General features: G+C 38.6%; 1 protein-coding gene across 4 annotated transcripts in view; it reads right to left on the bottom strand.

The window, feature by feature from the left end:
• IPP (intracisternal A particle-promoted polypeptide) overlaps nt 1-20122 on the bottom strand; it is a 42435-nt gene extending 22313 nt beyond the window's left edge. Inside the window, exons 1-5 of one of the 4 annotated variants that reach the window (XM_058552249.1) lie at nt 19254-20121; nt 16963-17304; nt 11788-12219; nt 6495-6650; nt 5196-5363 (exon numbers count right to left, since the gene is read on the bottom strand). In XM_058552249.1, coding sequence (XP_058408232.1) covers nt 5196-5363; nt 6495-6650; nt 11788-12219; nt 16963-17254 — 1048 coding nt within the window. In that variant the 5' untranslated portion in view covers nt 17255-17304; nt 19254-20121. Of the gene's footprint in view, nt 1-5195; nt 5364-6494; nt 6651-11787; nt 12220-16962 lie in introns of all 4 variants that reach the window. The other 3 variants (XM_058552250.1, XM_058552251.1, XM_058552252.1) reach the window with 3 other exon arrangements.
• Nucleotides 20123-20481: the final 359 nt, after the last annotated feature.

Below are 20481 nucleotides of genomic sequence, written 5' to 3' on the forward strand. Positions count from 1 at the left end.
GAAAGAGAGGTACCAAGGATGACTGAAATTTTGTCCTGAGCCACGGGGTGAATGGTGGTTATCATCTACTAGATGGCAAACCCTGGGAGAGAAACAGATCGAGGAAATGAGGAAATCAAACAGTTTGGTTTAGACATGTTGAGTTTGACATACATATTAGACATTCAAGTGAGGATAAACAGACAGTTATATATACAAGTCTGGAATTCATATAAATTTGAGAGACATCAGTACATAGACAGTATTTAAAGGCACGAGACTAGATAAGATCACCAAGAGAGAAATGTAGATAGAACAGTCACTTCAGAACTGAGTCTTGGGACATTCGCATTTAGAGGTTTGAAAGAGAAAGAGGATCCAACAGAAAACACTGAGAAGCAATTGCCAGTGAAGTAGGAAGAAACCAGGGTACTCATCAATCCAGAAGCAAAAAAACAAAAAAGGAGAATGTGTATTAATCATGCCTTTTTATTTTCTGTATTTCTGATGCTTTGACATCTAGGGCCTTGCTGACTCTGGAGAGACTGCCCCTCTGAGGGCTAGCCAATTTTTAAAGACAGTAAAAGACTCACCTGCAAGTATGCCTTTCAAATACAACTAATCAATCCATCCTTTATTACTACTCCCCTACCCTAATCACTCCAGGGCCAGGTACCAGACAACTAGGAACTACCCCTATGCCCTCAGAGCCTGCTGAAATTATTCAAACTAGCTAATCCTATATCTACTTACTCTGCCTCATCCATTCCTTCCTGTAGAAACCACAATAAAGTTCTTGACCACGTTTTCCTCCCATTCCCTCCGCCTTCTGACCCTGGTGCTTCCCCATATGACACACCCTCAGCCACTGACCCACCCACCCACCCAAAAGGTGGTGTAGCGTAGTGTGGCAAGGTGTGTCCCCTCCTCTTGGGAACATTGTCTCCTGATGTGTTGGCCTCATCATACCTGAAAAATAATAAAACCTACATTATAAAACAGGGAGGCACTTCAAGAAGTAGAAAGTAATGTGTCAAATGATTCTGAGAGATTCAATAAGATGAGGACTGAGAATTGAGCCCTGGTTTCGGCAATGATGAGGACTTTGGTGACACTTACAAGAATGGTCTCAGTGGACTAATGGGGATGAAAATCACACAGCCTGATTGGAGTTGGTTCAATAGAGTGGGAGGCAAATGAAGACAACTCTTTAGTTTTCTATCAAGGAAGCAGAGAAATGAGGCAGTAGCTGGAGAAGCACATGGGGTCAAGGAAGGATTTGTTTATTTTTTAAGATGGGAGATATTACAGCAACTTCTTTGTTAATGGAAATCATTCAGTAGAGAGGAAAAACCTGATGATGCTGTAGGGCAGGGATAATTACAAGAACAAGATCTCTGAATTAGTGAGAGGGGATAGGATCTGGTACACAGGTGGAGACAACAGGGGTAGAAACAGTTCATCCACAGTAAGAGGAGAAAACGAGTCTATGAGCAGTGATACAGGTAGACTGATAGATATGAGAACCAGACAGAAAAGCAGGCAAACAATATGAAGTGGTAATTCACAGAAGACAAAATACAACTGGCCAATAAACATGTAAAAAGATGCTCAACCTCACTTATAATATAGAAAATGCAAATAAAAATAAGATACTATGGGGGCCGGCCTGGTGGCGTACTGGTTAACTGCGCACACTCCACTTCGGCAGTCCAGGGTTCGCAGATTCAGATCCCGGGCATGCACCGATGCACCGCTTGTAAAGTCATGCTGGGGCAGCGTCCCATATAGAGTAGAGGAAGATGGGCACAGATGTTAGCCCAGGGCCAGTCTTCCTCGGCAAAAAGAGGAGGATTGGCATCAGAAGTTAGCTCAGAGCCGATCTTCCTCACAAAAACAAACAAAAGATACTATTATTTATTATTATTATTTTTTTGTGAGGAAGATCGGCTCTGAGCTAACATCTATGCCCATCTTCCTCTATTTTGTATATGGGACGCCACCGCACATGGCTTGATGAGCAGTGCATTGGTCTGCGCCCGGAATTCGAACCTGAGAACCCTGAGCCGCCAAAGCAGAGCACGTGAACTTAACCACTACACCACCGGGCCATCCCCAAGATACTATTTTTTACCTATCAGATTGGCAAAAATTTTCGAAGTTTGATAATATATAGCATTGGCAATGGAGTAAAGAAACAAGTACTCTCTTCTGTTGTTGGTGGAGGCAACTGGTATTAACTATTAAAACCACAATTATGCTTAACCACTGACTCAGCAATTTCACTTCTCAACACATACTTACTGAAATACTCATACACACGCATAAGGAGGCATATATACAATGATGTTCATTGGAGCACTACTTGTAGTAGCAAGAATTTGGAAACAAATGTCCATCAACAAGAGAAAAGTTAAATACATTACAGCATACCCACAATATAAAATACTTTATGGAAAAATTTTTTAAATGAGGTCTATCTCTATACACTGATTAGTAAAGATCTCCTCCTACAAATATTATAAAGTGAAAAAGGACATTTTGGAAACCTATAGTAAGATACCAATTATATATTTTAAAACCTATATAAAATAAACATATATATATTTTTTTCCACATATATATGAAAGCAAGAATAGAAAAAGATCTAGAACAACACATACAATATTGATTACAATGAGTTCCACTGGAGCTTTCAAGAGGGATTACTGAGGAGGTAGTTACAGTCTGTAGTTAAGACAGATTTCAACTATTATTGCATTGGATGTTTTAACAATGACAATGTAGCCACTTATTACTTGAATAGTTAAAAGTAAGTATTTTAATTAAATAAAAAAAAAAAAGTTAAAAACGAAACATATCAGGGCCAGCCCCGTGGCACAGCAGTTAAGTGTGCGCACTCCGCTGCGGCAGCCCGGGGTTCGCAGGCTGGGATCCTGGGCTCACACCGACGCACCGCTTGTCAAGCCATGCTGTGGTGGTGTCCCATATAAAGTAGAGGAAGATGGCCACGGATATTAGCCCCGGGCCAGTCTTCCTCAGTAAAAAAAGAGGAGGATTGGCATCGGATGTTAGCTCAGGGCTGATCTCCCTCACACACACACACACACACACACACACACACAAAACATATCTCAAAAAGTTAAACATAGTGTTACCACATGACCTAACAATTCCACTCCTAGGTATATATCCAAGAGAAATGAAAACCTATGTCCACACAAAAACTTGTACACGAATGTTCACAGCAGCTTCATTCACATCAGCCACAAAGTAGCAACAACCCAAATGTCCATCACCATTTGATGAACGGAAAAAAAATATGCTAGTAACCACACAATGGAATGTTATTAAGCCATAAAAAGAAATGAGGTACTGATATATGCTATGACATAGATGAACCTTGAAAACATTGTGCTAAATGAAAGAAGCCAGACACAAAACACCATACATGAAATGTCCAGAATAGGCAAATCCAGAGAGACAGAAAGTAGATTAGTGGTTGCTATGGGTGGGAGTGGGGATGGGGAGTGACTGCTAATGGGGACAGTGTTTCTCTTTGCAGTGATGAAAATGTTCCGGAACTAGTGATGATGGTTGCAAAACTTTGTAAATATACTAAAAACAACTGAACTGTATACTCTAAAGGATGAATTTTATGGTATATGAATTATATCTTAATTTAAAAAATAGTATTTAGAATATTAACCCAGATATGTATATATCTAGGAGGAAATAAACCAAACTATTAACTGCAATTTTCTCTGGATGGTGTGACTATAGTATGAGTGATTTTTATTTTCTTTTTCATATGCTACAGTTTTAGCAAAACTTTCTACCATAAACCTGAATTACTTTGACAATAAAAAATTATTTTAAAATGATATATTAAGAAATATCTGGGGGCTGGCCCCATGGCATTGTGGTTAAAGTTCAGCGTGTTCCACTTCGGCAGCCCAGGTTCATGAGTTCAGATCCCAGGCACAGACCTATGCCACTCGTCAGCCACACTGTGGCGGCAACCCACATATAAAGTAGAGGAAAATTGGCACAGATGTTAGCTCAGTGCTAATCTTCCTCAAGCAAAAAAAAAAAAGAAATATCTTAAGATAGCAATGTTGATAGTATTAATAATAGCTGACAAAGTCATAGCATTTTTGAAGGGCTCCCATAAGTACTTCTGTGGCATCAGGAAAGGGGATATGTATAGATGCAAATGTCACACAGCACACTGTAACCCTAGGTTAAACAGGAGAGTTCATGCAATGAAACCATACACAATTGCCAAAATGTACATAAGAAGAACTATTAGAGTTCTAGTCAAAGAGTATAGAATTATGGTCTTGATGCTGACAGAAAGTTACTGCTTAAAACTTTAATTTCTTTGTGGGGATTTTCGGATGCACCATGACATTTATTGATTTAATGAACAGTTTTTGAATGACAATTATGTTCCCTCCAAAGGATAAATAAAAATCAAATATTCTCTATATCTCTCTCATTTTAAACTGACAGTATCATAGTCAGAAAATAATAAAATTTTTGATATACAATTTTTAGTGTTTTAGACTGATGCATAGAAATAAAGCAGAAAGATAAACTATAAGGGTTAGAGAGGATCTACCTAGGCTTGTTGCTATAAAGACAAGTTAACCAGAAGCAAATATTGATATGAACCGTGTTAGCATTTCTCTTTAGATCCTTCTCTGATAATTATTTCCCTCCAACATTCAAATCTCCTTTTATTTAATTTTATTCATTTATCATTTTACAATTCATAATAATAGTTTCAGAAAACATACTGACTTCAATCAAGAACTATACCGCAATGTCTAGCTAACTTGGTTTTATATATTTCACTCTCCAGATAACTTGGTTAATTAAAAATGATTCATAATGCAGCTTTCATAATTTTTAAATATTTTATCATAAATGCTGACCTAAATTTTGGTGCCCTATTTTATAAACAAGTTTTTATTAAAACCAAACCTAAGTATTCTGTCTTGTGATAAATCACAGTATCCCTCTGGTCTGAAGTATTTAATATCTTGTGTTTCCTTTTTCTTTCTTTCATTCACTTAATAAATATTTATTGGCTACAATTATATTTATGTATACCCCATAGTACCTAGTAATATACATGTATAAGGTATATAAGAATGCAGCCAACTTATAGCTAGAGACTAATAAGGGAAATAAGACATTTTCATTATTACCTCCAATAGCATAGACCATCCCTCCCAGAACTGCTACTCCCAGTCCGCATCGAGCCTGATGAAGTGAAGACACAGTGGTCCAGTATTGGCTAAAGGTGTCAAAACGTTCTACACAGCTGAGGGCTCTGCTATCACTCCAACGACCCCCCTGCAACCGAGTATATCCACCTGAACAAAGGAATGAAAGGAGGTACACAGCAAATCCCTTACTGCTAAATGTGAAAATGGCACTAACGAGGCACTATACATTCAGTATAACTATCTCATAGCAAGAAATAAGTGCTTTAGGGCCTGCCGTATACACATATATCATTTTTAAATGTGCCAAGTCCTGAAAGATTATGGCTTAAATGCAATAAGGTTAACCACAGTGCTCTACCACCTGGTCTTCGTTATAAAAGAATGTTAAATAAAAGATAAATCTAGGAGCTGGTTATCCGTCTAGTTAGGAAGTTTCATTACGACTTCTATTAGTATCTTTTTCAACTCAAAATAGTGAGTTGAGGGGCCAGCCCCATGCCTTAGCAGTTAGGTGTGCGCGCTTCGCTGCTGGTGGCGCGCATCGGCGCACCGCTTGTCCTGCCGTGCTGAGGCGGCGTCCCACATACAGCAACTAGAGGGATGTACAACTATGACATACAACTATCTACTGGGGCTTTGGGGAGAAAAAGGGGGAAAAAAAAAGTGAGTTGAAATCCTTGTCTGACTGCACATCTCATCAGTAAAAAAATTTTAGCGTGCACTCGGAAATCACATATTTATATATTATAGCATATATAAAATTACAAATTATACATAAAGTAGATATAAATTATACTACATATATAAATCTGAACAATCTATCTATATATATCAAATATTGATAAAGTTTAATGCTTTTTAAAATAAAGATGAAAAGAGGTTTTAATATTTTCATCTGATACTCCTATGGATTATCCTGCACAACCACATTTTGGAGACCACTGGTTCCTATCATCCCTAATGACCATTTAAGACACTGTGAATAGTTCAAAATTTCGAGATTCATTTTCCTTATTTTTCATTAGAATTCAAATTTTTAACTTTTAAAGTAGCATTTCTTTAATCAGTTTTTGACAATAACTTAATAATAATTTATTCTTAGATGCGCCACCTGTATTATATAAACACAGTCTATAAATCTGTAGCCTGTATGAAAATTAAATATGACTATTTGACACCTCTGCATATTCTGACATGTATAGTAGTAACAACAAAATATTAAAAGGTTTTGATCCTGAAAATAAAGATAATTTCTATTACCTTTTTAAACGTTCTTACCTACTGCATACAGGTACTTTCTTGCTTTCTTCCTAGGTCGAACCTTAGATGTCTGCAGAAAACTACAAAACTTGTTCTCTTTGGGAGATTTGCACACGTCACAGTACTCTTTCAAAAGTGTTTGCAATGCAACACGAAGATTAAAATCGGATACTCCTAAAGCAATGTTTAAAAAGATAATATTTTAAACAACTTTTAAATAACATTGAAAAGACATTTTTCCATCAAGATAAACCACATGTAACAATCAAAAACTAAAAATTCATCATCAAACAATGATGTTTGTTTCCTACAATACCAAATTCTATTTTTCTCATTGCTACTAAAGAATATACTTTCCTTAAATCAAAGATTGTTTTTAAAATTATGCTTCATAATATCCAATTTGAAAACACACGTATGAGGATTTTTCAATAAAGATGGCAAAGTGAGATAGGATCACAATTATCTAACAAAATGAAAAAATAAAATAGCCCAAAATTCTATACTTATAACCTAATAACAAAAAGGACATAAAATTATGTCATAAACTTTATAAATGATAATCAAAGCAAAAAACAGAAAATTTTGGTGGGATGAGGTCTATCTCCTAACAAGACTTTGAGCATGATTGGGTAGATTATCCCTACTCAAGGGTGCTTAGCTGAGGAGGTGAATGGAGGATGAAAGTCAATCTGTCCCAGTTGGCAAGCTGTGCCCCCACACCCCAAAGGGCGCTATTTTGTAATTTGCATAAAGGCACCATATAGTCTAGCAAAGGCTTGTCTCCAAGCCTTGTCCCTACATCCCAGAAGCAATATTGAGGAAAAAAGGTCGACGAACAAAATCTTGAGAATTTTCCCTAATAATTCATAATTTGGAGAGAGGTAGAATGAGCAGGTAAGAAGCAGAACTGAGAAGTCAAAGAACAAAACCATTAAAAGAAAAATCCTTTATAGGACTATCAGTAAAGTTAGAGAGGATCACCAGGGTTTGCCACCTAACAGCACAGTACTAGCCAAAGTCCTCACTTTGGATGAGATACATCCTTGGCTGGGTTAAGTAGGCCCTGATACAAGATCAATAAGAGGATCTTAGAAGACAGAGATCAGAGCCCACATCCCCAAGCAAAGACCTCAACCTTAGCAGATCTCTATTCTTCCACCATCCTCATGCCTCAGGCTAGAAAGAAGTGGTGAGAACACAATACATAGCCCTCGAATTTTAGATGGGAGAAACAAACTAGTTACACTAAGGTAGATAGGGTGTCAAGGAGAATTAGCTCTTACATTATCAGAAAAAACAGGTTTAAAAGGAGTGGCCCATGTTAAGCACGAGCAATGTATCAAGAAACAACAATACAACTATTAAAATACATCCCAGGAAAAAGAAGAGAAAGAGATTGAAGAATTCAGTCTGGAAGAAAACATTAGCCACAAACAGAAACAGACTCCCCATGAACGCTTCATAGGATAGAATTACTTAAGGACACAGATCCTATTAAAAAAAGAGCTCAGACAGAATGAAATGCATTGCTAAGAAAACAAAGTGAGAACTGAAATGACAGTGTTGCAGACTTAATAAACTAGAAACAAGAAACACAATAGATATGAATAAAAATCAAATTAGCAATTTGGAGTAAAGACTTGAAAAAACAATTGCGAATACAGAGCGAAAGACAAAAAACATTTCAACATTAGCAGGTGGTAAATATGAAAGACAAAGAAGTTCTAATAAAAGGATGAAGACTACTAAACGAAACATTAAAAGTATTCAGAAATTTCATACAGGAAAATTTACCCAAAATGAAAGAAAAACTGAACCTTTAAAAGGAAAGGGTACATGGTATAGTCTAAATGAAAAATGACAAACTTTAACACAAATCAAGAATAATGAGAGAATTCTTTAGGCATCCAAGCAGAAAAAGCAAGTCATTAAAAAAAAACAAGAAAAACCCCATGCCTTACAAAGTTTGAGGGCCGGGGGCATGGAGGAGTACTGTCATAACTTAAGAATATTATGCCACCCGGGGCAGGCCCCATGGCGTAGCGGTTAAGTGCATGCGCTCCACTGCTGGCAGCCCAGGTTCGGATCCCGGGGCGCACACCGATGTACCACTTGTCAGGCCATGCTGTGGCGGCGTCCCATATAAAGTGGAGGAAGATGGGCACGGATGTTAGCCCAGGGCCAGTCTTCCTCAGCAAAAAGAGGAGGATTGGCATGAATGTTAGCTCAGGGCTGATCTTCCTCACAAAAAAATAAATAAAAATAAGAATACTATGCCACCCAAATTGCGGTTAAATTAATTTAAAAAGCAACAGGCAGAAATTCTCAAATATGAAAAAAATTCAGGAAATACAGTAATCATGAGTTTTTCCTGAGAAAAGTTACTTCGTGATGAAATCCAGCCAACCAAATGAAGAATCAGAAAAGAAAATTGAGGAATAAAAAGACTACGTTTGAAAACCAGGTAGAGAGCATCAAATCCACTTAAATACAGAACAAAAGCACAGAGCTAGGGGAATAATTATTGAAAAAAATCTATATAGGGGCTAGCCTGGCGGCGTAGTGATTAAGTGGGCACTCCGCTTTGGCGGCTAGGGGTTCGTGGGTTCAGAGCCCGGGTGCAGACCTATGCACTGCTTATCAAGCCATGCTGTGGCAGGCGTCCCACATATAAAGTAGAGGAAGATGAGCAAGGATGTTAGCCGAGGGCCAATCTTCCTCAGCAAAAAGAGGATTGGCAACGGATGTTAGCTCAGGGCTAGTCTTCGTCACCAAAAAATATATATATATAAAAGCTATAAACCTTCAGGGGGGTAGGAAGAAAAATAACAATGCTAATTACCTCATGTTTCTTAACAGAGAGTCTCTAGTGTTTAAAATTGAAACACAAAGTGAAACTATGATTTTGTCTTTTAATTATTTTCCTCTTTTGTCCTTAACTCTATAAGAACCTTTTAGAATGAATATTTCTTGGGGTAAAGAAACATTTATCTGAAATTAGTTATTATTTCAGTTTCTTCTTTGTTAATTTTTAGTGAGATTTAACCACATTTTTTGTATTATAAATAGTACGTACTGAATGATTCTTATTCTTATCAATTTTTTTCCTTTCTATCCAACCATCCATCCATCCATCATCTATCCTCCTATATAGAGATATCCAGAATGATATTTACTGAATGTTAATTATAACTGGTTATTTCTGGGTGGCAGACTTTGGGTGATTTGTTGTTTTTTCATACTTTATTACCTAAACATTTTATAAGAGCATGTACCATTAAAAAAAAGTAAAGTCACTCTCTAAAATGCAAGAAATAAATATGTTAGCATATAGCTAATAATATTAAATTGCCTGAATTATTCCAGTGGTAAATAAAAAATATATACACCAGGGGGAAAAATTACACATTTCACATAATATAACTTAACCATTTCAATTAAGTCTTTTGCTTCCTCTCTGAATTTTGTGGTAGATTTTCATTTTTCTGCATAAATTGCCCATCTTTTCCCCAATATGATGAAAGAGAAAAAGTTCCTAAGTTGAAAAATATTAAGGCTGCCTTTTAAAAAAATCCTGCATTTACTTCTCTCTTGACTCCTTGCAGTTTTTACTCCAGTGAAATATCTTTAGGTGATAACTATTGGGCATGCTTATAAAAAGCTGCAGGAAAACACACCCCAATTCTAGGGAACCTTCCCTTGCTCCTAGCAGAGGAACTTTCCTTTGGCACTCTGTGTCTGTGGCACTTGGGAAAAACCTACTCAACCATGAAAGCCTTTGTCCCTAAATTCCCACATGATTCATGCAAAAATGTGTCTGGATAATTTCTCTCTTATTTTAGCATTTAAATACAGTCAGACTTCATTATTTGTGGATTGCTTATTTGTGAACATATCCACTCACTAACATGTATTTGTAACCCAAATCAATGCTCATGGCGCTTTCCTGGTCATTCATGGACATGCCACAGAGTGGCAAAAAATCTGAATTACTTGACATGCATATTTCCAGGTGAGGCCCAACAAGGTGACGCTCTGCCTTCTTGTTTCAGGTCTCATACTGTAAACAAGTGTCCTTTTCACAGTCTACTTAGTGCCATATTTTTCACATTTTTGTACTTTTTGTTGGTGATTTTGCTGTTTAAAATGGCCCCCAAGCATACTGCTGAAGTGCTATCTAGTGTTCCTAAGTGCAAGAAGGCTGTGATGTGCCTCATAGAGAAAATACATGTGTCAGACAGGCTTCATTCAGGCATGAACATAATGTGGTTGGCCATGAGTTCAATGTTAATGAATCAACAATATATATCAAATAAGGAACTTTTGACAGAAACACACATAAAATAAGGTTATGTATTGATCAGTTGACAAAAATGTTGTGGCCAGAGGCTTATAAGAACTTACCACGTATTTCCCCTAGGAACAATGGCTCAATGTTTGCCAATTCAGTGTTCGTGGCAACTTGACAGAACAAAACGACCACGAATAACAAGAATTGACTGTATATGCATTAATACAAGATATCACTCAGAAAAACCTACGAAAGTCTGTTAACATGCTTAAACAGAGTGGAGAAAAACTAAAAATCCACATTAAAAAGAACTCCTTCACAGAATTACACCTTTTAATACTAACAGTGTATTTCATTCATAAGATCACCAGCAATTCCGTCATATCCTAAAGTTTCAGTACATGACAAGAGCAAAAGCTTCAAACCGTGAAACCAGGTCTAAAGTAGTTTTTAGAAATAAATTTAAATATTATCAGTTTTCTAACATAAAAATAAAAACTATTTTATACTGTGGTGAAAAGTATTTTCAAAGTTTAGAACCTAAAGATGATTCAAAGACTACTTAGAAGCTATGATACTATATCAATATAAAAATCATTTTATATTGAGAGGACCTAGTATTTATTGAGTTTTTGTTTTGTTTTTAGCATATTCATTTTCCTCAAACGTTAGGTTTTGCTGAACTTTTCAGAGTGGCAAGAGGAAATCTTACACTGAAATAATTAGTACTGCCAAAAACAGCAGTGGTATTTTAGCTCTTTCAGTATTTTTATCTATTAATCTCCCTTAGTATTTAATCTCTAGAAAAGTACATAAGGATTTGATTAAAATAATGGGTAGAAATACTGAAATACTACTGCCTACCCACAAAACACAAAAGTTGTATCTCGCACATAGTAATCATTCAATAAATGTCTACTATTGAACTGAAAAATGAAAACACTCTATCGCCTTTCAAACAGAGAAAAAGCCACTGGATAATTAACTGACAAATTTGATATGCCACAGAAAAATTACCTTCTATATACTTTAAAAGCCTTTGAGGAGGTAATAAAGGGAATCGAATTGGGTCTAGCACTTCCACCACGTGTTTTCTTCTCTTTCCTAGATCTTTCAGAATCCACTGCATTGCAGCTAAGAAGACCTGGTATTCATCCTCAATGCTAAGCTCTTCACTTCGCAAGATTTTGACTAGCTGATCTTTTGTAAGTGCCAGGAACTCTTCCCCACTATGAACCTCTAAGAAGTGGACATGAATGTAGTTTTCCGTGAATTCCAGAAGATCATGGCAGGCAATTTGCTCAGAGAACTGAAAGATCCCAATGCAGTTCAGTGGATCAATTTGTCCTTTCAGAAATTCACAGCAAAGATTGACAACTTCAGTCAACTGTAGCATGTCTGCAGCAACAATCAACTCCTGGACATTATTCACACCTATGTTCACTATACCTAGGGAAGTAGAAGACAAAACAGCCAATAAAATAAAAACAAACATTTGACTTCTATTCAAAAAGCATTATACTTGATTACACTGATAAACTTAGTGTTTGGAGCATAGATAACTGCTAAGTAAAAAGGCAACAAAGGATTTGTAGAAAGAGCACAAGACTTTGATGATGATACTTAACATTAAGAGAACACTTGCAATGAACCAGATACAGCATTAATTGTTTTATGCACTCATTTAACCCTCACTACAACCCCATAAAGTAGGTATTTTTTTTCCTATTTTTGTATTAAGAAAACAGAATAAAAGTTTAAGTAACTTGTCCCCAAGTCACATGGTTAAGTGAGTCGCAGGGTAGGGATTGACATCCAAGTCCATGCTTTTAACATAAGGCTACATGCATCTAACAAACATTTACTGAGGCACTGGGGAGAGTAAGACAAGGTCCCTATCTTCAATTAAGATAAAGTGCCATACAAATGTTAATTGTTTTTTGGAGGGGTGAGGAAGATTGGCCCTGAGCTGACATCTGTTGCCAATCTTCCTCTATTTTGTATGTGGGATGCCGCCACAGCATGGCTTGATGAGTGTTGTGTAGGTCTGCGCCCGGAATCCAAACCTGTGAACCCCAGACCATCAAAGCAGAGCACACCAGACTTAACCACTATGCCACTGAGCTGGCCCCCTGAATGTTAATTCTTAATGTTATGTATAACCAAGAGTCTATAACCTATGAAGTGTTATTAAATACTTAACATTTAAGTAACTGTATATATTCTGCTCTCTTTCCAGAGGGCTTCACTTTCATTTATTTACATAATGACTTTGGGAGGACATCAAATAGTCAATTATATTTAAGAGGGGAAAAAAACACTGTAATTCTCCCACCTAATAAGGATAAACTCTCCAACTCTCCATTTAATCTTATACTTTCCCTCTACCCCTGTTATGACATTCACTCCACTTAAGTTTGCCTTAAGTTTGTATTCCCAATTAGATTTATAAAATCTTTTGGGGCAAAGCTTGCCCCTTCCATATTCCCAATGTCCAGTACACAGTAAGTGCTCAAAAATATTTCTTTAAATGAATAAATGGTCAAAGAGATTATAGTGAGAGGAAGAATATGGTTCGCTGAATGCAAACGGGGTTTTCCAAAAGTGTAAGAAACGGAATCCACCATGGGAGTAGATGGTAGCAGCTGCAGAGGAAACTGAGATAAGACAACTTGAATAAAATGAGAATTCACTACAAATTTGGAAAAGATAAGATCATAGGTAGTGATGTAAGGGGCTGAATGACTGCTATCGGATAAAGCCAAGAGTTACTTAAGAGTAATAAAAAGAATGCCCTATAACTTAATAAGACTTTGTAGACACAAAAAGCACTTTTACATTTATTAAAATTTATCTCATTTAACCTTCACAAGAATTATAAAGTGCTACTATTCCCACTTTATGAATAAGGAAAATGAGGCTCTCATAAGCTCATTTCTGTTTTGTAAGTACCTAATGTGCATTACCTATAAAGCTCTCTGAAGGCAGAGGCCATGCCTGTCTTGTTTACTATCATATCCCCAGTGCCTAGCTCAAAAAAAGTATTCAATAAATATCTGTTGAAAGAATGAATGAATAATTGACTAAAGTTAAATGAAATGCCTTGTATCACAAGCTAATTATGTGATCAGAGCTAGATCACAAACCCAAGTCATTTGATTCCAAGTAAAGTACATAATAAACTAAGGTGAGAAATACCCATTAAGACCTATTAGAATTGTGAATGGGTAATAAAGAATGTATAGACAAGTCCAAAGGAGAGATCAATAGAATAGGTTTTGCTGCCCCCACATCCCAAAAAAGGAAATGCTATTACAATGAAAATCAAAGAACATGTTTTTAAAGAAATAATTGTATCAAAGACTATAAAGTTCCCTGTCCAATAAATACCCAATATTCATTTTCTTTTCATCCTACTAACAGAACCTTGATTTTGTTGTGGGTGGCAATTGTGCCCTACTGAAAATTACACTTCTCAGCCTCCTGTGCAGATAGGGGTAAACTGTTGAATGAGTTTGGCCAACAGGATACACATGCAGCAGTTGTTCATTAAGGCTACCAGAAAAGCTTAAAAAGAGGACAGTCTCAGCTGGCAGGCCCTTTCGCCTTTCCCACTTCCTCCTTCCACTGGCTGGAGTCCAGTGATCATGAGATTAGAAGCTACAAACTGTAAATGGTGGAGCAAAATGTTGGAAGAAGAATGGGACACTAACGACATCATGAGGCCACAACACCAGCCTTAGAATGCCTACTATGGATTCATTTTTGCAGAAAAACAAATAAACTGCTATCGTGTTAAGCCATTTTATATCTTTTACTAGCAGCCAAACACTGTTCTTAACTGTTACCCCAATTTTAGTCTTAAATGTTAATAGTACTCCACAATGTTATTTCCCTCCAGATATGCTCAGTGGCTTTATTTCTCCGGGTTTTACCACTTTTTATTTCTTTGATGAAGTGCTAATCGTTAGCAATATGGTGACACCATAAACATTCTCTTTCACTAAAAATCTCTTGTCACTAGTGTCAGACAACAGAGGCAGAACAGACAACTTGTGGCATTTCTTCTTTTTTTATGTAGTTCAACACTAATTCCATTGGGTTAATCTGTGTTAATTTACACTTTGCAAATAAGAGAAGCAGGCGCATTTATGAAGTAGTATGATCAGCTCACACAAGTCATTTAGCAAAGTGAGGTCAAGAACCCCTCAATGTTAATTTGTACATTAGCCAATAGGCAGAGTTGCACTGATTTCAGTAGATAAAAGATAATCATTTCTGGGGCCCTCCTGGAGGCGTAGCAGTTAAGTTCCCGCTTGGGATCCCGCTTGGGATCCGGTTTGGATCCTGGGCACGGACCTACTCACTGCTCATCAAGCCATGCTGAGGCGGCGTCCTGTATAGAAGAACTACAACTCTACAACTATGCTACACAACTACGTACTGGGGCTTTGGGGAGAAAAAGGAAAAAAGAGAAAGACTGGCAACAGATGTTAGCGCTGGGCCAATCTTCCTCAGGAAAAAAAAAAGATAAGCATTTTTACAATCCCCAAATTAAGAGTTATCATTTTCTGAAATTTTCAAAAAAGGAATATGAAACAACACAGAGAAAAGAAATCACCTTTTGTCACTTTCCAGGTTCAAATACCATGAATTAAACAATACTTTATCAGGCCACATAATTATCTCCCACCAAGTAGTCCCTTAAGGAGAGCATGGTGTATTCTCAAAACTAGACCAAACAGAGTCTTTGTTTTCAAACATCTTTTGTTTTTTTGGGTGAGGAAGATTAGCACGGAGCTAACATCTGTTGCCAATCCTCCTCTTTTTTTGATGAGGAAGACTGGCCCTGGGCTAACATCCATGCCCATTTTCCTCTACTTTCTTTCTTTTTTTTTTTTTTGTGAGGAAGATCAGCCCTGAGCTAACACCCATGCTAATCCTCCTCTTTTTGCTGAGGAAGACCGGCTCTGAGCTAACATCTATTGCCAATCCTCCTCCTTTTTTTTCCCCAAAGCCCCCCAGTAGATAGTTGTATGTCATAGTTGCACATCCTTCTAGTTGCTGTATGTGGGACGCGGCCTCAGCATGGCCGGAGAAGCAGTCTGTCGGTGCGCGCCCGGGATCCGAACCCGGGCCGCCAGTAGCGGAGCACACACACAACCACTAAGCCACGGGGCCGGCCCTCCTCTACTTTCTATGGGATGCCACCACAGTATGGCTTGACAAGCGATGCATCGGTCCATGCCTGGGATCTGAACCTGTGAACCCCAGGCTGTGGGAAGTGGAGCACACAAACTTAACCACTATGCCACCAGGCTGGCCCCTCAAACATTATTTTCTGATTATAAGAGTAATATATATTCACTGTGGAAAAAACTTTAAGGCAGAAAAGTATAAAAATTAAAATTAAAATCACACATTTCCCCATCGCAGACATAGCGTTGTGTTAACACTTTAGCGTATTTCTTTCAAATCCTTTTTCCATGTATATTTATGTTGCATATATAAGACTTATACTTTATAACAGTGTTTGTGTGCATTTTCTAATGTCATTAAAACTGTTCAAAACATTTTAAAAATAAAAGTTTTGATTAAAATAATACATGAATATAAATATTTTTGAGGAAAAACAGAGAAAAAGGGAAAAATAAGAATCTTCCATATCCATCATCTAGAGATTAACACCATCAACATTTCGGTCTCTTTCCTGTGCACAAATACACACAAATGATTTTTTTTTTTTTTACAAAATTGGGGTTGTAACTATAGCCAGATTTTTTTAATTTAATATATGGTAAACATTCTTCCATGATAGTGTGCATGTGTGAATATATCTATATACATATAAATCATTTATGAGATCTAAAAAAATTCTATTATATATGCATGTACCATAATTTCTTTAACCATATAACCTACTGATGGACAATCAGATTGTATTCAATTATACACTATTATAAATAATGTTACAACAAACATCCTGGTACATAAATATTTACCTGCATCACTAATTAATTCCTTAGGATTCCTAGAAAAGGAATACTTGGTCAAAAGATATTAGCTTTCCAAAGGCTCATAATAACATATTGCCAAATTACTTTCCACGTAAGTCAGATCAATTTATAGTCCCATAGTAGTGCATAAGTGATGCACTTTCTTCACTCAAAGCAACAGGCTCACTTAACTTACCTGTGTAAATGAAATCTAGAAGTATTTGAAAGATTCCAGCTTCAATTCCTAAAATCTGTACAACATCTTTTGAGGACTCCTTCATTCCTCCAGTGAACAAAGCTGCAAAGTAAGGGCTACTGGCAGCCAAAACCAGCCGATGAACTTTAAAAGTTTCCTTCCCGACTTGCAGCTGCACATCACAGAAATGCTGTCCGTTCCTCATTTTATTAATCTGGGCCAAGATGAGTTGGGCATGTTTATCTGATGAAAAAGGACTTTCACCAGCCTTGGGACAGCCCTCATTAGCCATGATGATGATAGATTAATTAAAAGGACTGTTGCCCATAATCTGGTCCCACCCTGAAAAACAAAGTAGAAAGAGACCAAGCAACATAGTATTGTGTTTAACATGTCTCCTATTCATACACATAAGGGAAACATTCCCTATCCTCAAAGAGCTTACAATCTACTTAGGGACATAAGCACACAGGAAACAAAGACTAAACTGTGTGGAACTATTCCAAATAGGGTTTTTCAGAGAAGGAAATAAGTAATGGGGGCTAAAACAATTGGAAGATGCTTCACAGCAGAAATAGGACCTGAACTGGATAATGAAAGATAAATAGTATTAAGGTATGAGGAGAGGTCATAAGCCCTTCTGGGTGGAGTAAAGAAAATAAGGAAGGCCAGCCCCAGTGGCCCAGTGGTTAAGCTCCACATGCTCTGCTTCAGCAGCCTGGGTTCAGTTCCCAGGCACTGACCTACACCACTTGCCTGTCAGTGGCTATGCAGTGGTGGCGGCTCACATACAAAAAGAGGAAGATTGGCAGCGGATGTTAGCTCAGGGAGAATCTTCCTCAGCAAAAAAATAAAAAATAAGGAAAAGCACAATGGCAAAAAGAAACTTTTGTACACTGCAGTAAGGAGGCACACACTGCAGCCAGAATGAACTTCCAAAAAGCAACTGTGATCAGGCCAACTGCCTGCTTAAAATCCTTCAATTTGTACACTTCCCTTAGCACACAAAGTCCTTCAAATCTCACCCCTGTCTACCTATCCAGTCCTATCTCCGATACTCCTCTTTGAACTTAGTAGTCAAAAAAAACTTGTAGTTCTCTAAAAGTGTCTCTTTCATGGCACCCTTCCCCACCTTCTCCTTCTGGATCTTTGTTATAGTTCGAGACTCTGTTCAAATATAATTTCCTCCTGGAACCCTGCCTGGTTCCTCTCACCTCTGGGTTTGGTGCTCACCCTAGGCTTACCTATTCTACAGCCTATATCACACTCGACCTTGTCAGGCACTCTACCACCCTACTCCGTACACACACACACACACACACACGCACACACACACACACACACACACACAGAAAGCTCCCTGAAAGACAGTCCCTTAAGGGCAAGGCCTATCTTCCATAGCTGTAGCACCAGTACCTGACATACATTAGATTTTCAAATGTTTGTGAAATGAATGAGTACAATGAGAAATAACAATAATAGCTTAGACTGTTTTTGTTTGTTTAAGTCTGATAGCTTTGCCACACATTATGCCAACTGTAATTCTCACAATAATTAAGAGGCTGGAAGAAAAAATATTGTTATTCGAAATAAGAGTTTCGAATAACAATAAGCTCAGTTTCCCAAGGACACAGTGTTAGTACAATGACACACTTGGTATTTGAATCGAGGTCTTACTCTAAATCCTGGGCTTTTCCCATCGTATCACATACATAGGAATTACTAGGCCAGGTTATAGAGAAAGGGCTTTGAAACTCAAGCACAGAAATTTGGTCCTGAGCCTTTCTAGGTTCATCAAAAGTAAACATGACAAAAGCTATGTTTCAGAACTGTTATTTGAGCCTTCTGGGGGTGAGCTAAGAGGTAACAAAGTCCTAGAAAACAGCCTTACAGCTTCAACAATGAGAATCAAAGGGATAAATCCAAGTTACTTTTTGAATCAAGAAACCATGAGATTCGGTAATATAAGAAATACGGAGATGAAGCACAGGGGAAATCTAAGATGACTAAGGTTTTGTAATTTAGGCATCAAGGAGAATTGGTAATAAGACTGACAAATGGTGTGGGCTGATGTTAGAAAAAAGTGGTTAAGTTTATAGCAGTCAAACTTATCAAAGGAAAAATAAGGTGATTATCATGATTGTCTAGGAATTAACTTATTGAGAAATCCGATTGAGAGGTTCCAAGGCAGCTGCTAAAATTTCACATCAGTATCTACAGAATGTCACCATATTACATTTAACTGGCATATAAAAGCAAACGGCGTATTTGTCTCTATATAGAAATCTGACCTGCAGATATTATTAAACATGACATGGCTGTCAAGCTTTTTTGTTTTAGATTTCTTCCCGTCAACAGATTTCGGACCCCAGTGGTTTAATTACAAAGGATCTCCGCTGCCCCCAACTTCAAGGCATCAAGCACAGCCACTGAGCTAAAATGCTGCCTCCTGCTACAAAAAAAGAAGGAGTTCACTGAATATCCACTGTAGCAGACAGCACGCTTCTTAGTTAACTGCTGATACTATCCCACTGCTAGCGGCGTACTTCATTCCAAAAGGCGCACATGGTGTGACCGAATAATTCCGGGACATTGCATAGGAATGTAAAGCACGTTGCCTCAAGAAACCCAAACCTGACAGGCAGATTATCAGGAAACGGTGGAGACGCCCAAAGAAGTAAAGAGAACCTGCTTAGTGGCCTTGAATTCACTGCCCAGAGCATCTGGTAAACTGCTTCCGCAAAGGGTGTCAGAAAGAACTCCAGGACCAGGGAGCGTCAAAAAATGAGGCTCTTTGTGCTTGAGTTAGGGGTTGGACCCGGAGAGCCACCCGTAAACTGCTGCGACATTAAAGGCGGATCAACATTCTGGCGCTATCTAAACGGCAGAGAAGGCATCTCAGACAAGTCTGGGGCCAGCAGACGGGCAGGAGGCTCGGCCTTCAGATTCCCCGGGTGGGGGGGGAGAGGACAGGCAGGAGCGGTCCAGAAGATCTCGGGGAGGGCGAAAACACTTCCACTGTCAGAGGCACGCCTGAGCGGCGGGAGTGAGCCGGATCCAGAGGCTCCTCTCACTCTCCTCTGCAGGGTCCCGAGAGCCGGAGAGAGCCGAAGAGCAAATGCCCACCCCCGTCACAGACGCACCCAGGACGCAGGCCCTTCTTACCCGCCGCTGCCGCTTCCCCTTCCCGCCGAGGCCCGCTCCGGTTCTGCGCGCGCAGTCGCGACCAGCAGGGGCGCGGAGAGGGCGGGGGTGACGCGGCAGTGCGGTCTGCCGAGGGCCGGCGGCGAGGCGGGGCCTGGTGAACCGCGCCTCGGCGCTCCGCCGGCTTCGGCCGTGCCGCGCGTGCGCAGTGTTCTTCCGCTCGCCGGTGGCAGCGGCTCCTAGCGTCAGGCTGCTGTCGGCCGGCGCTTGTGCTTGATTCTCCGGGGGCTACAGCCCAGCTGCAAACCTAAACTCCTGCCTCGTGGGCTGGCCGGCTCACCCTTTCCGCTCAGCCTGTACTCTCTTGATTCTTGT

Source organism: Diceros bicornis, chromosome 13 (genome assembly GCF_020826845.1).
Source record: "Diceros bicornis minor isolate mBicDic1 chromosome 13, mDicBic1.mat.cur, whole genome shotgun sequence".
NCBI lineage: Eukaryota > Metazoa > Chordata > Mammalia > Perissodactyla > Rhinocerotidae > Diceros > Diceros bicornis.